The 11066-nt window shown below is 39.6% G+C and overlaps 1 protein-coding gene across 1 annotated transcript in view; it reads right to left on the bottom strand.

The window, feature by feature from the left end:
- Window positions 1–274: 274 nt before the first annotated feature.
- LOC133638927 (T-box-containing protein TBX6L-like) overlaps window positions 275–11066 on the bottom strand; it is a 51636-nt gene continuing 40844 nt past the window's right edge. Inside the window, exons 5-10 of the mRNA XM_062031971.1 lie at window positions 7430–7594; window positions 7223–7369; window positions 7031–7107; window positions 2276–2334; window positions 1991–2204; window positions 275–926 (exon numbers count right to left, since the gene is read on the bottom strand). Of these exons, the coding sequence (XP_061887955.1) occupies window positions 779–926; window positions 1991–2204; window positions 2276–2334; window positions 7031–7107; window positions 7223–7369; window positions 7430–7594 (810 nt within the window). The 3' untranslated portion in view covers window positions 275–778. The remainder of the gene's footprint in view (window positions 927–1990; window positions 2205–2275; window positions 2335–7030; window positions 7108–7222; window positions 7370–7429; window positions 7595–11066) is intronic.

The raw sequence follows: 11066 nt of genomic DNA, 5'->3' as shown, positions 1-11066 counted from the left end.
TCACGTCACGCACCTGTTTTACGTTTTGAGTCACGCACCTGTTTTCACCAATCATGTCACTGTTATTTAAGTCTACCTTTGTTCATCACTCATTCTGCCTGCATTGTCTGTGTCACAATGGTTCATGTCTCTTGCTGACCAAGTAAGTCATAGCTTCTGCTAACTAGCAGCTTCTTTTGTGTTCTAGGCACGCTTGCCTTTTTGCTTTATTGTTTGTGTTTGTGATAGTTTGAGTGATTTATGTTTAATAAATACAAGCTCACCTTCACGCTGTCGTCCGGAGCCGTTTTTGCATCGGAAGAACAACCCCCCAGCGAGCTGCGGACCCCCCCACGTGACAGCATCAAACAAAAACATAGTAAATGCGGACGTAAACATTTGTGTACGTTTTATTCACTAAAAATATATTTTAAAAAAAATAAAAAAATCACCCTTTCAGTAGAAAAAAACATGTCATGTCTCTCGGGTCCTCATGATACTGTAGATAACATTTGTGTTTTCAACACTAATGTACTTTATTCTATTTTAGGCAATAACTGACACAAAATCAATGAAACCTAATATGACACCATATTGTTCTCCGGGTTTATATTTCCAAGCTGACTGGAAAAAAGGCCCAGTATACTGTAAAAAACAATATATTGCAAAGCAAAAAAAAAAGGCTAAATATAAGATGTAAGAAATAAAAAGTTTGGGAATACAATAAACACGCCTGGTAGAACATGAAAGCTTATACTGTACACATTTATACATATCTGTACATCTCCACTGTCTGACTTCACCAGCAGGAGTAGGAGAAGAGCGGGTACTGGCTCCAGTCGGTCGTGTTGCCGTGGTGATGATGGTAGCCATGTTGGGGAGCGCCCTGTTCAGCCATGGCGAGCGGATGGGATGTGTCTGCGTCGTTGAAGGGGAGTGCATACCTGCTGGAAAACATATGAACATCCACCTTTTAGGATAGGATCAACTTTTTATTTATCCCACAATGGGGAAATTAAGTTGTTGTTGTGCAGGTTTTTACATACTGTAATAGAAGTAAAATAGCATTAAATACTACGTATTGCTCACTAGTATGTATAGATAGAAGATGAAATATACACATATTTAACATATGCAAGCACATAGTCATGCATATAATTACGTTTCATCAAACATATATTAACGTTGTTCCCCTAGGGTAAACTGGGTAACACATGGCACACTGACAGCTTAACCTATTGTTACTATAACAATCTACAAGGTTAAAACAGTTCGCTTCTCTTTTCCCCCCTCCATTTATCTGCTCTCTTTTGTATTTCAAGTTATCATTACATATTTTTATTGTTGCATTGGAAACAATTATATTGTTGATAATAGAGGTAATTATTGTTATTATTCATTATCAATAGTGCTATTTCTATTGGTATTTGTATTGCTCCATTTGTAGTGCAATAATATTCATTGTCATTTCTGTGTTATTAATATTTACGTCACTAACTACTTCTTTGCTATCACTTTTACTTATTTGTACATATCCTATTTGCTGATGTTGTTGTTTTTCTCTTTCTGTCCCCTCCTACTCTGGTCCGGCTGTGCCAAATAATAATATAAATCCATTTAATAAAGTCAAATACAAATAAGGCAGCAAGAGAAGTTCCCACACTTCTCTTTTGTTAAGTAAATATGTACAGGATATGGGCATCTACATCAACTATATGATTTGCCTGAGTAGCTGGACAGGACAAAAACAAAACAAAAGAAGATCAAATACAACAAACACAAAAACAACTTGGTAACTCTCAGACACAAATCATGAAAACAATCGATTACAACACTTGAATAATAAACTGACTTAAAATAATACTTCTCTTATCACTTTAATGCTATTTTATTTCAATGTAATTGATTGGAATGTCATTATTATTATTGCCCTTTTCACTGGTTGGCTAAGAGAAATGCCAGGCAGCTGTACCTAATAAAGAGGCCAATGAGTGAGTATTCCAACACTTACCTTAAATCCGACCTGTAGGGCTGATAGGTCACAGATGCAGGCACCATCTGCTCGTCACAGCTGTAGTCGTACTCCTGCAGATCCGCAGCTTCTCCATGGGGACTCTGGGAGGGGTCCCGAGACCAGCTGGGATGCGGACCCTCCCTCCTGGTCTGTTCTTGGACCACAACCTGCTTCTCGTCTGGCTGACCGGAAGAAGGCGTCCTCTGCGGGCCTAAGACAGCGAATACAAGAGTTATTGTTATCATTGGAATAGAAACATGTTTGCAGTTGATGACATCTTACCTGAAGGAACGTTGCATAGAATATTCCTGTCTGGGGACATTTTCTTCGAAGGACGACACCTACAAAAACAGAGAAAATGTCCTTTCGATGAAAACAAGAGCATCTTCAATCCTTAAAAATCGTTTTGACCCTAAACAGGACAATTTAATAATACATTTAGTTATATAACTTCTGGGAAAAAATGTAACATTTCAAATAAAAAACACCTGGTCCTGATCAGGGTCACAGGTGGGCAGGATTTTGAGCAAAGGGAACTTTTTTTCCAAGCTGCTATGCCTCTTCTAGGATCTTCTAGCACTGTGGTTGTTTTCACCAAGTACCACCTCAGAGAACACTTGGCTCTCCAAGTACCACCATAATGACCAATAATAAAATACAGTAGCGTAGTAGGCCTAAGTACTAGAGATGTCCGATAATATCGGTCTGCCGATATTATCGGCCGATAAATGCGTTAAAATGTAATATCGGAAATTATCGGTATCGTTTTTTTTTACTATCAGTATCGTGTTTTTATTTTTTATTAAATCCACATAAAAAACACAAGATACACTTACAATTAGTGCACCAACCCAAAAAACCTCCCTCCCCCATTTACACTCATTCACACTCATTCACACAAAAGGGTTGTTTCTTTCTGTTATTAATATTCTGGTTCCTACATTATATATCAATACAGTCTGCAAGGGATACAGTCCGTAAGCACACATGATTGTGCGTGCTGCTGGTCCACTAATAATACTAACCTTTAACAGTTAATTTTACAAATTTTCATTAATTACTAGTTTCTATGTAACTGTTTTTATATTGTTTTACTTTCTTCTTTATTCAAGAAAATGTTTTTAATTTATTTATCTTATTTTATTTGATTCATTTTTTTAAAAAAGTACCTTATCTTCACCATACCTGGTTGTCCAAATTAGGCATAATAATGTGTTAATTCCACGACTGTATATATCGGTTGATATCGGTATCGGTTGATATCGGTATCGGTAATTAAAGAGTTGGACAATATCGGCATATCGGATATCGGCAAAAAGCCATTATCGGACATCCCTACTAAGTACATATTAAAAACAAAGCAGAGGTTTTATTTAACAAGTATATTTCATATTTTTGGCCACTGTAACATCACACACAATGCACAAACATCATCAACAATGATACTTTGTATACAGTACATATTGTGGTGTACCACTAGATTAGAGCCTGTGTATTACTAGTGTAATACACAGTTTTAGAATCACTGATATAGATGAATATACCGTATGTTAAGATATCTGAACAAAACATCCACATCTTAGTAAATTAGTGTTATATCTCATCCAACCCCCATTATTATTATTATTATTACTATTTACTACATCTTGCAAGAAATGTGTACACTTTTTCATCATAATAGTAAATCATCAAAGCTTATATACAGTAAGATGCAAAGGTCTTAGGCCATTTTGGTTTTCAGGTCCTGTTCCTCGGAGGATGTTGGCCAGTCACAATTGTTTTTGTTTTAAAAGGATGTGATTACAGAATAACTCGATTTACTGTGCCATGAACAGTCCATGAACAGAAAAGTTTGTATATTTTCTGCAATGTATTCAGTTAAAACAATGTAAATATGAAGAATAGGTTCCAGCCTCAACAAAAGTCCATATTTCAATAAAAGTTTGTACACTTTGAACACAATATAAAGCGCTACACAATACTGTATTTCAAACAAACATCACAAGGGGGTGACGGATCAACTTTTTGTATATTAACAAAGTCAAAACAACAAGCTGAACTGTCCTCATTTGCAGCACGCACGCACACACAGACACACACACACACACACACACACACACACACACACACACACACACACACACACACACACACACACACACACACACACACACACACACACACACACACACACACACACACACACACACACACACACACACACACACACACACACACACACACACACACACACACACACACACACACACACACACACTTGCCCTGTGGTGCACTCACAGTGTGAAATCACTAAACTCCTTAACTTTAACAGCCAGGTCGCAACAATGGGATTAAAAACTAAATCCCACTTGGTCAATCTTCTCGGCGTGCAGTGGTAAGGAAGGGGGAGGAACGACAACGCTGTGGATACTTCCTGAATGTTTCAAACCACACAACGCTTGTCCTTTGCTTTCTTTGGACACAAGTTGAGCTAGCAAAACCAGAAAAATGTAAAAAGGCAAAAAACCAAAACAAAAGTAGCATTTAGCCCAGCAGCTAATGACAGCACTGCTTTGCTGACTGAACAAACAAAGCAATCAGCCTGTCCACAAAGGATGTGCTGCCGGGCACAAAATGGCTTCACTATGAGACACAATGGGTGAAGAAAAGTTTGTACTATGAGATAAGTTAAGTTAAAGTACCAATGATAGTCACACACACACTAGGTGTGGTGAAATTTGTCCTCTGCATTTGACCCATCCCCTTGTTCACCCCCTGAGAGGTGAGGTGAGCAGTGAGCAGCAGCGGTGCCGCGCCCGGGAATAATTTTTGGAGATTTAACCCCAAATTCCAACCCTTGATGCTGAGTGCCAAGCAGGGAGGTAATGAGTCCCATTTTTATAGTCTTTGGTACAGTGGTTCTTAACCTGGGTTCGATCGAACCCTAGGGGTTCGGTGAGTTGGGCTCAGGGGTTCGGCGGAGGTCAAGACAAACCCGACTCATCGTGTAAATAAAAACTTCTCCCTATCGGCATATTACGGATAGGGCAACAGCAGAAGTCACACTGATTTGCAGGTGTGTAATTTGTTGTGAGTTTATGCACAGTGTTGGTTTTGTTCTTTGAACAAGGTGATGTTCATGCACGGTTCATTTTGTGCACCAGTAATAAAACATGGTAACACTTTAGTATGGGTTATATATTCTCCATTAATTAGTTGCTTATTAACTAGCAAATTAGTAACATATTGGCTCTTAACTAGTCATTATTAAGTACTTATTAATGCCTTATTCGGCATGACTTTATTATAACCCTAACCCTCTAACCCTGGCACTAACCCTCTAACCCTAACCCTAACCAAAAACTCTAAATTAAGTCTTTTTTACTTAGAATATGTTCCCCATACTAAAAACAATTTGAAAAAAAAAAACATTTTATTTTTCACTAAAGAAGGGTTCGGTGGATGTGCATATGAAACTGGTGGGGTTCGGTACCTCCAACAAGGTTAAAGGCCTACTGAAATGATTTTTTTTTATTCAAACGGGAATAGCAGATCCATTCTATGTGTCATACTTGATCATTTCGCGATATTGCCATATTTTTGCTGAAAGGATTTAGTAGAGAAAATCGACGATAAAGTTCGCAACTTTTGCTCGCTGATAAAAAAAAGCCTTGCCTGTACCGGAAGTAGCGTGACGTCACAGGAGCTAGGATTTCTCACAATTCCCCATTGTTTACAATGGAGCGAGAGAGATTCGGACCGAGAAAGTGACGATTACCCCATTAATTTGAGCGAGGATGAAAGATTCGTAGATGAGGAACGTTACAGTGAAGGACTTGAGAGGCAGTGATGGACGTATCTTTTTTCGCTCTGACCGTAACTTAGGTACAAGCTGGCTCATTGGATTCCACACTCTCTCCTTTTTCTATTGTGGATCACGGATTTGTATTTTAAACCACCTCGGATACTATATCCTCTTGAAAATGAGAGTCGAGCACGCGAAATGGACATTTAAAGTGACTTTTATCTCCAAGACAATACATCGGTGACACACTTAGCTACTGAGCTAACATGATAGCATCATTCTCAAATGAAGATAGAAACAAAATAAATAAACCCCTGACTGGAAGGATAGACAGAAGATCAACAATACTATTAAACCATGTACATGTAACTACACGGTTAAAAATTCTCAGCCTGGTAAGGCTTAAAAATGCTGTTGCTAACGACGCTAAGGCTAATTTAGCAACTTAGCAACCGGACCTCACAGAACTATGATAAAACATTAGCGCTCCACCTACGCCAGCCAGCCCTCATCTTCCCATCAACAGCCGTGCTCACCTGCATTCCAGCGATCAACGGCGCGACGAAGGACTTCATCCGTGGGTTTGGCGGCAAGCATCGGCTAGGCATCTGCTATCAGGGTAAGTAGTCCTTGTTGTGTTGCTGTAAGTATTGTACTTAGCCGCTAAGACACCGATCGATCCCACCTACAACGTTCTTCTTTGCAGCCTCCATTGTTCAATAAACAAATTGCAAAAAATTCACCAACACAGATGTCCAGAATACTGTGGAATTTTGTCGGAGAAAACAAGAGGTTTTTCTATCGGGTCCGATGGGGTCCAACCACTTCCGTTGCTTTTGTGACGTCACGCGCATAAATCATATCCAAAGGAGTTTTTCAACCGGAAGTGTGGCGGGAATTTTAAAATTGCACTTTATAAGTTAACCCGGCCGTATTGGCATGTGTTTCAATGTTAAGATTTCATCATTGATATATAAACTATCAGACTGCGTGGTTGGTAGTAGTGGCTTTAAGAACCACTGCTTTGGTATGACTCAGCCAGGGTTTGAACTCACACTCTAACCACTAGGCCACTGAGAGGGAGTTTACCAAAGCATATTTTTATTCGATCTGTGGTTTGTTGGTATATGTCGTGGGTCAATAGAAAATGGCCGCCGGGCCTCACTTTGAACAGCCCTGTTCTAGCTCATGTTTTCTTCCATTCCTGTTTTTCCCCATTGATACTTTCTTACCTTTTCCCTTGTGAATGTGTTCCTCCCTCTCGGAATGCTTTAGCGAACGGATTGTGCTCAATCTTCAACTTTGTGATCTCGTGGGGACAAAAAAGATGGCGGTTAGCGTCAATAAATGTACGGCACACGTTACCCACAATGCACCAAGGTGCATTGTGGGTAACGTGTGGGTAAAGGTGTTCCATCGAGTACCTTTGGGTTCTGGTAGGCGGTGACTGCGGTGAAGGTCATCTCTGGGAAGCAGAAGGGCAGGAAGGGGGCCCAGCGGACCAAGTATGGACTGTCAGTCTGGATGACGTAGAACCTGGGGTAGTAGCGATGCATGGAGGCAAGGATGATCTGATGACAACAGATGGGATCAAACATGGTGACATCACATGACCATCACGTGTCCCTTACGTGGCCGTGCTGGTCCAAGGTGTTGTTGGTGAGCTTCGTCTTCAGAAAGGACAACGACTGCTTCATCCAGTGACTCCCGAGTGCGGGGGAGTCAGGGTGCATGTAAGAGCGACATGGCGGCTGAGGCTCCGCCTTCCCTGCCACCTCCCACTGCTCCCTTTTCCACTGTAGACAACAAGAAGAAAGGCTCACTTTGTTATTGTTATTTTGTCAAAATAGCAGCCTGATCTTCCTGTCCTTCAATCACCTTATGGTGCAGCAAGTTGGCAAGAAAACAACATTTTGGAGTTTGTTTCATTTCTGTGACTACCGACTCTCCTTATACTTTGTCTGCTGCATATTGCAGGCAATCTCTATCGCAATATATCTGCGTTGCATTTGCGATGAGGTCGCGACTTGTCCAGGGTGTACCCCGCCTCCCGCCCGAGTGCAGCTGAGATAGGCTCCAGCACCCCCCGGAGGGACAACCGGTAAAAATATGGATGAATGGATGTTACAGCCTCTCGCCATAACGATATACACTATATTGCCAAAAGTATTTGGCCACCTGCATTGACTCACATATGAACTTGAAGTGCCATCCCAATCCTAACCCATAGGGTTCAATATAATGTTGGTCCACCTTTTGCAGCTATTACAGCTTCAACTCTTCTGGGAAGGCTGTCCACAAGGTTGCGCAGTGTGTTTATAGGAATTTTCCACCATTCTTCCAAAAGCGCATTGGTGAGGTCATCCCAAAGGTGTTCTATCAGGTTCAGGTCAGGACTCTGTGCAGGTCAGTCAAGTTCATCCACACCAGACTCTGTCATCCATGTCTTTATGGATGTCTTTGTGCACTGGTGCACAGTCATGTTGAAAGAGGAATGTGCCTGCTCCAAACATGGAAATGTACAAAATGTTTTGGTATCCTGGAGCATTCAAAGTTCCTTTTACTGGAACTAAGAGGCCAAGCCCAACTCCTGAAAAACAACCCCACACCATAATTCCTCCTCCAACAAAGTTCACACTCGGCACAATGCAGTCCGAAATGTACCGTTCTCCTGGCAACCTCCAAACTCACACTCGTCCATCAGAATTTTTACGACTGGATTTGATGCACAGGTGGCATCCTCTGACAGTTCCACGCTGGAAATCACTGAGCTCCTGAGAGTGGCCCATTTTTTCACACATGTTTGTAGAAACAGTCTCCATGTCTCAGTGCTTGATTTTATACACCTGTGGCCGGGCCAAGTGATTTATTTATTTATTTACATTTATTGATTAGGACACCTGATTCTGATCGTTTGGATGGGTGGCCAAATACTTTTGGCAGTATAGTGTATATATATCACAATATTTGGCATATTGTGATATAAACAGACTCCTAATAACATGCAGACGTATGCCGTGACATATTATATCATTTCCTCAAAACGGTTATTACCGTATTTTCCAGACTATGGAGCGCACTGGTATAAGCCACACCCACTAAATTTTAGAATAATTTTTTTTTCTACTTATTGATTAAAAATTACATCACGCCTGGCTCTTTGAATATGAGTGGTGGTCCAGCCATCGTCTTTTCTCAATTAGTTCTCGGCGCCATTTAGCTTTCCTCGAAAAAAATGCCTGAGGCTTGCGTTGTTTTCGGCTGTACGAACCGTTGAAATCGTGAAGAGGATGAAAGTATCATCAGAGTTCCTCGAGAGGTAATCAAGAATGGTGAAAGAGTACAAGATTTTATTAAATTTGCTCATGCAAATACTAATACTTCAAATTTTCAAGACCACTCAAACATCACATTTTGTATTAGAATTACAATCAGACAAAAACACAGAACGGCGGAGAAAAAATATCAATTAAATATTTAAATGATTATTTCCTTTCATTACATGCAATATTTTGAGTAAATAATTCAAAATAAGTAAACAATGAAAAAGTAATATTGGCTCTGATTTAAATAATTTGGTTTTTGCCCTTTAAAGCTCGCCTGTGTGTCCAGGCACTTATTTCCTGAGTGCGTAAACAATGCCAAAAACAATTTTGTGATGATAAAATATACCAAGCTCACCACTGTACTACCAACCATATACTGATATAATACTTGGTATCTTTACTGTCGATATTTGTATCGATCCACCCACCTCTGTTTATATTCAAGAGCTCTAGCTTAGCGGTTAACATATCCTCCTACGGTGTGTAGTGTAGCATGTTTAGCTATTCCTCCTCCTTCAGTGATAATGTTACGTGTAAGAAAAATAATGAATTTGCCACCGTGGAGATTTACAAACGGATTTGCACTGTAGAGGGACGTTAGCTGGGTCAACACAATGTATCATCCTCACTTTCGCTCTCTTGTCGCTGTCAAATTTGTGGGACACAGCTAGAATGTGTCACCAACATGCATTATCATGATGTAACGGTAGTATTTAAAAGCTCTAATTAATTAATATAATTTATATCGTTTATCGCCTATATCCCACAACCTTATGTGACAGTGAGGCTTCCTGAAGACATTAAAAATAATTGTCTATGTTTGCTCTCCTGCCAACTCTCCCTGTCCAATATACCGCTATGTGGGGCAGCCAAGCCTCCTGCCCCACATTACAAAGGCCATATGATTTTTACTTTGTTTTTATTACATTTGTCTGACAGTTGGCTCGGTGGTGAAAAACTAAACATATCCTTGTCCTTTATCTGATGTACGAGGCAGCAAGTGACCAAGTCAACAACATGAATGCCAGGTTGCCAATGAAACAGCTAGGACAGAATGGCATGAATAATATTTGCCTTTTACTGACTGTGTTTCTGCCAACTTTTGTTGTTCTTTACCAAATATTTGGGGCAACGAAGCCTTGTGACCAACATGAATTGAGCATAAGGTTGTGCGGCAAAAAATCTTTTAATATTATCGTTACACCGTGATAATGCATGTTGATGACACATTCTCGCTGTGTCTGACAAATTTGCCAGCGATAGGCATACAATCTGGCCTTTAGTGTCCTCTCCTCCTTGGTGGCAAATAAAATATGTTTCTTGCAAGTATCAGTTTCACTGGAACAGCTCAACATGCTACACTACACACTGTAGGAGGATACAAAAATGCATAACTAAATGCTAAGTTCTTAAATGTAAACAGAGGTGGGTGATACAAATATCAACAGTAACGATACCAAGCATAGTATCAGTGTGTGGCCGATACTATAGTGTTTGGATCGATATTATTTTTGTCGTTTTTGTTATTGTTTACAAAATCAGGAAATAAGTCTCTTTTAAAGGCAAAAAACAAATGATTTAAATCAGAGGCAATATTAGTTGTTCCTTATGTTTACCCTTTTTGCACAATTTTTTTTTGTCAAAATATTGTATGTAATAAAAGGGAATGAGGAAATAATGATCATATTTAATTGATATGGTTACACCACCATCTTGTGTTTTTGTCTGATTATAATTATGATCAAAAATATAATCATTCAATGACCTTGAACATTTGAAATATCACTATCAGTATTATTATGACCAAAACTGTGCCATGTTACAACAGAAAGCAACCAGATATTAACAGTAAATTAGCAAGTTAAATAATAATAATAACCCTCATAAATAATGCACTATAATATTGCATGTCAGCAGCCAAATTAGGAGCCGTTTTGAAATA

This window comes from Entelurus aequoreus, linkage group LG21 (assembly GCF_033978785.1).
Source record: "Entelurus aequoreus isolate RoL-2023_Sb linkage group LG21, RoL_Eaeq_v1.1, whole genome shotgun sequence".
Lineage (NCBI taxonomy): Eukaryota > Metazoa > Chordata > Actinopteri > Syngnathiformes > Syngnathidae > Entelurus > Entelurus aequoreus.
This window is presented reverse-complemented; position numbering and strand designations above follow the sequence as displayed.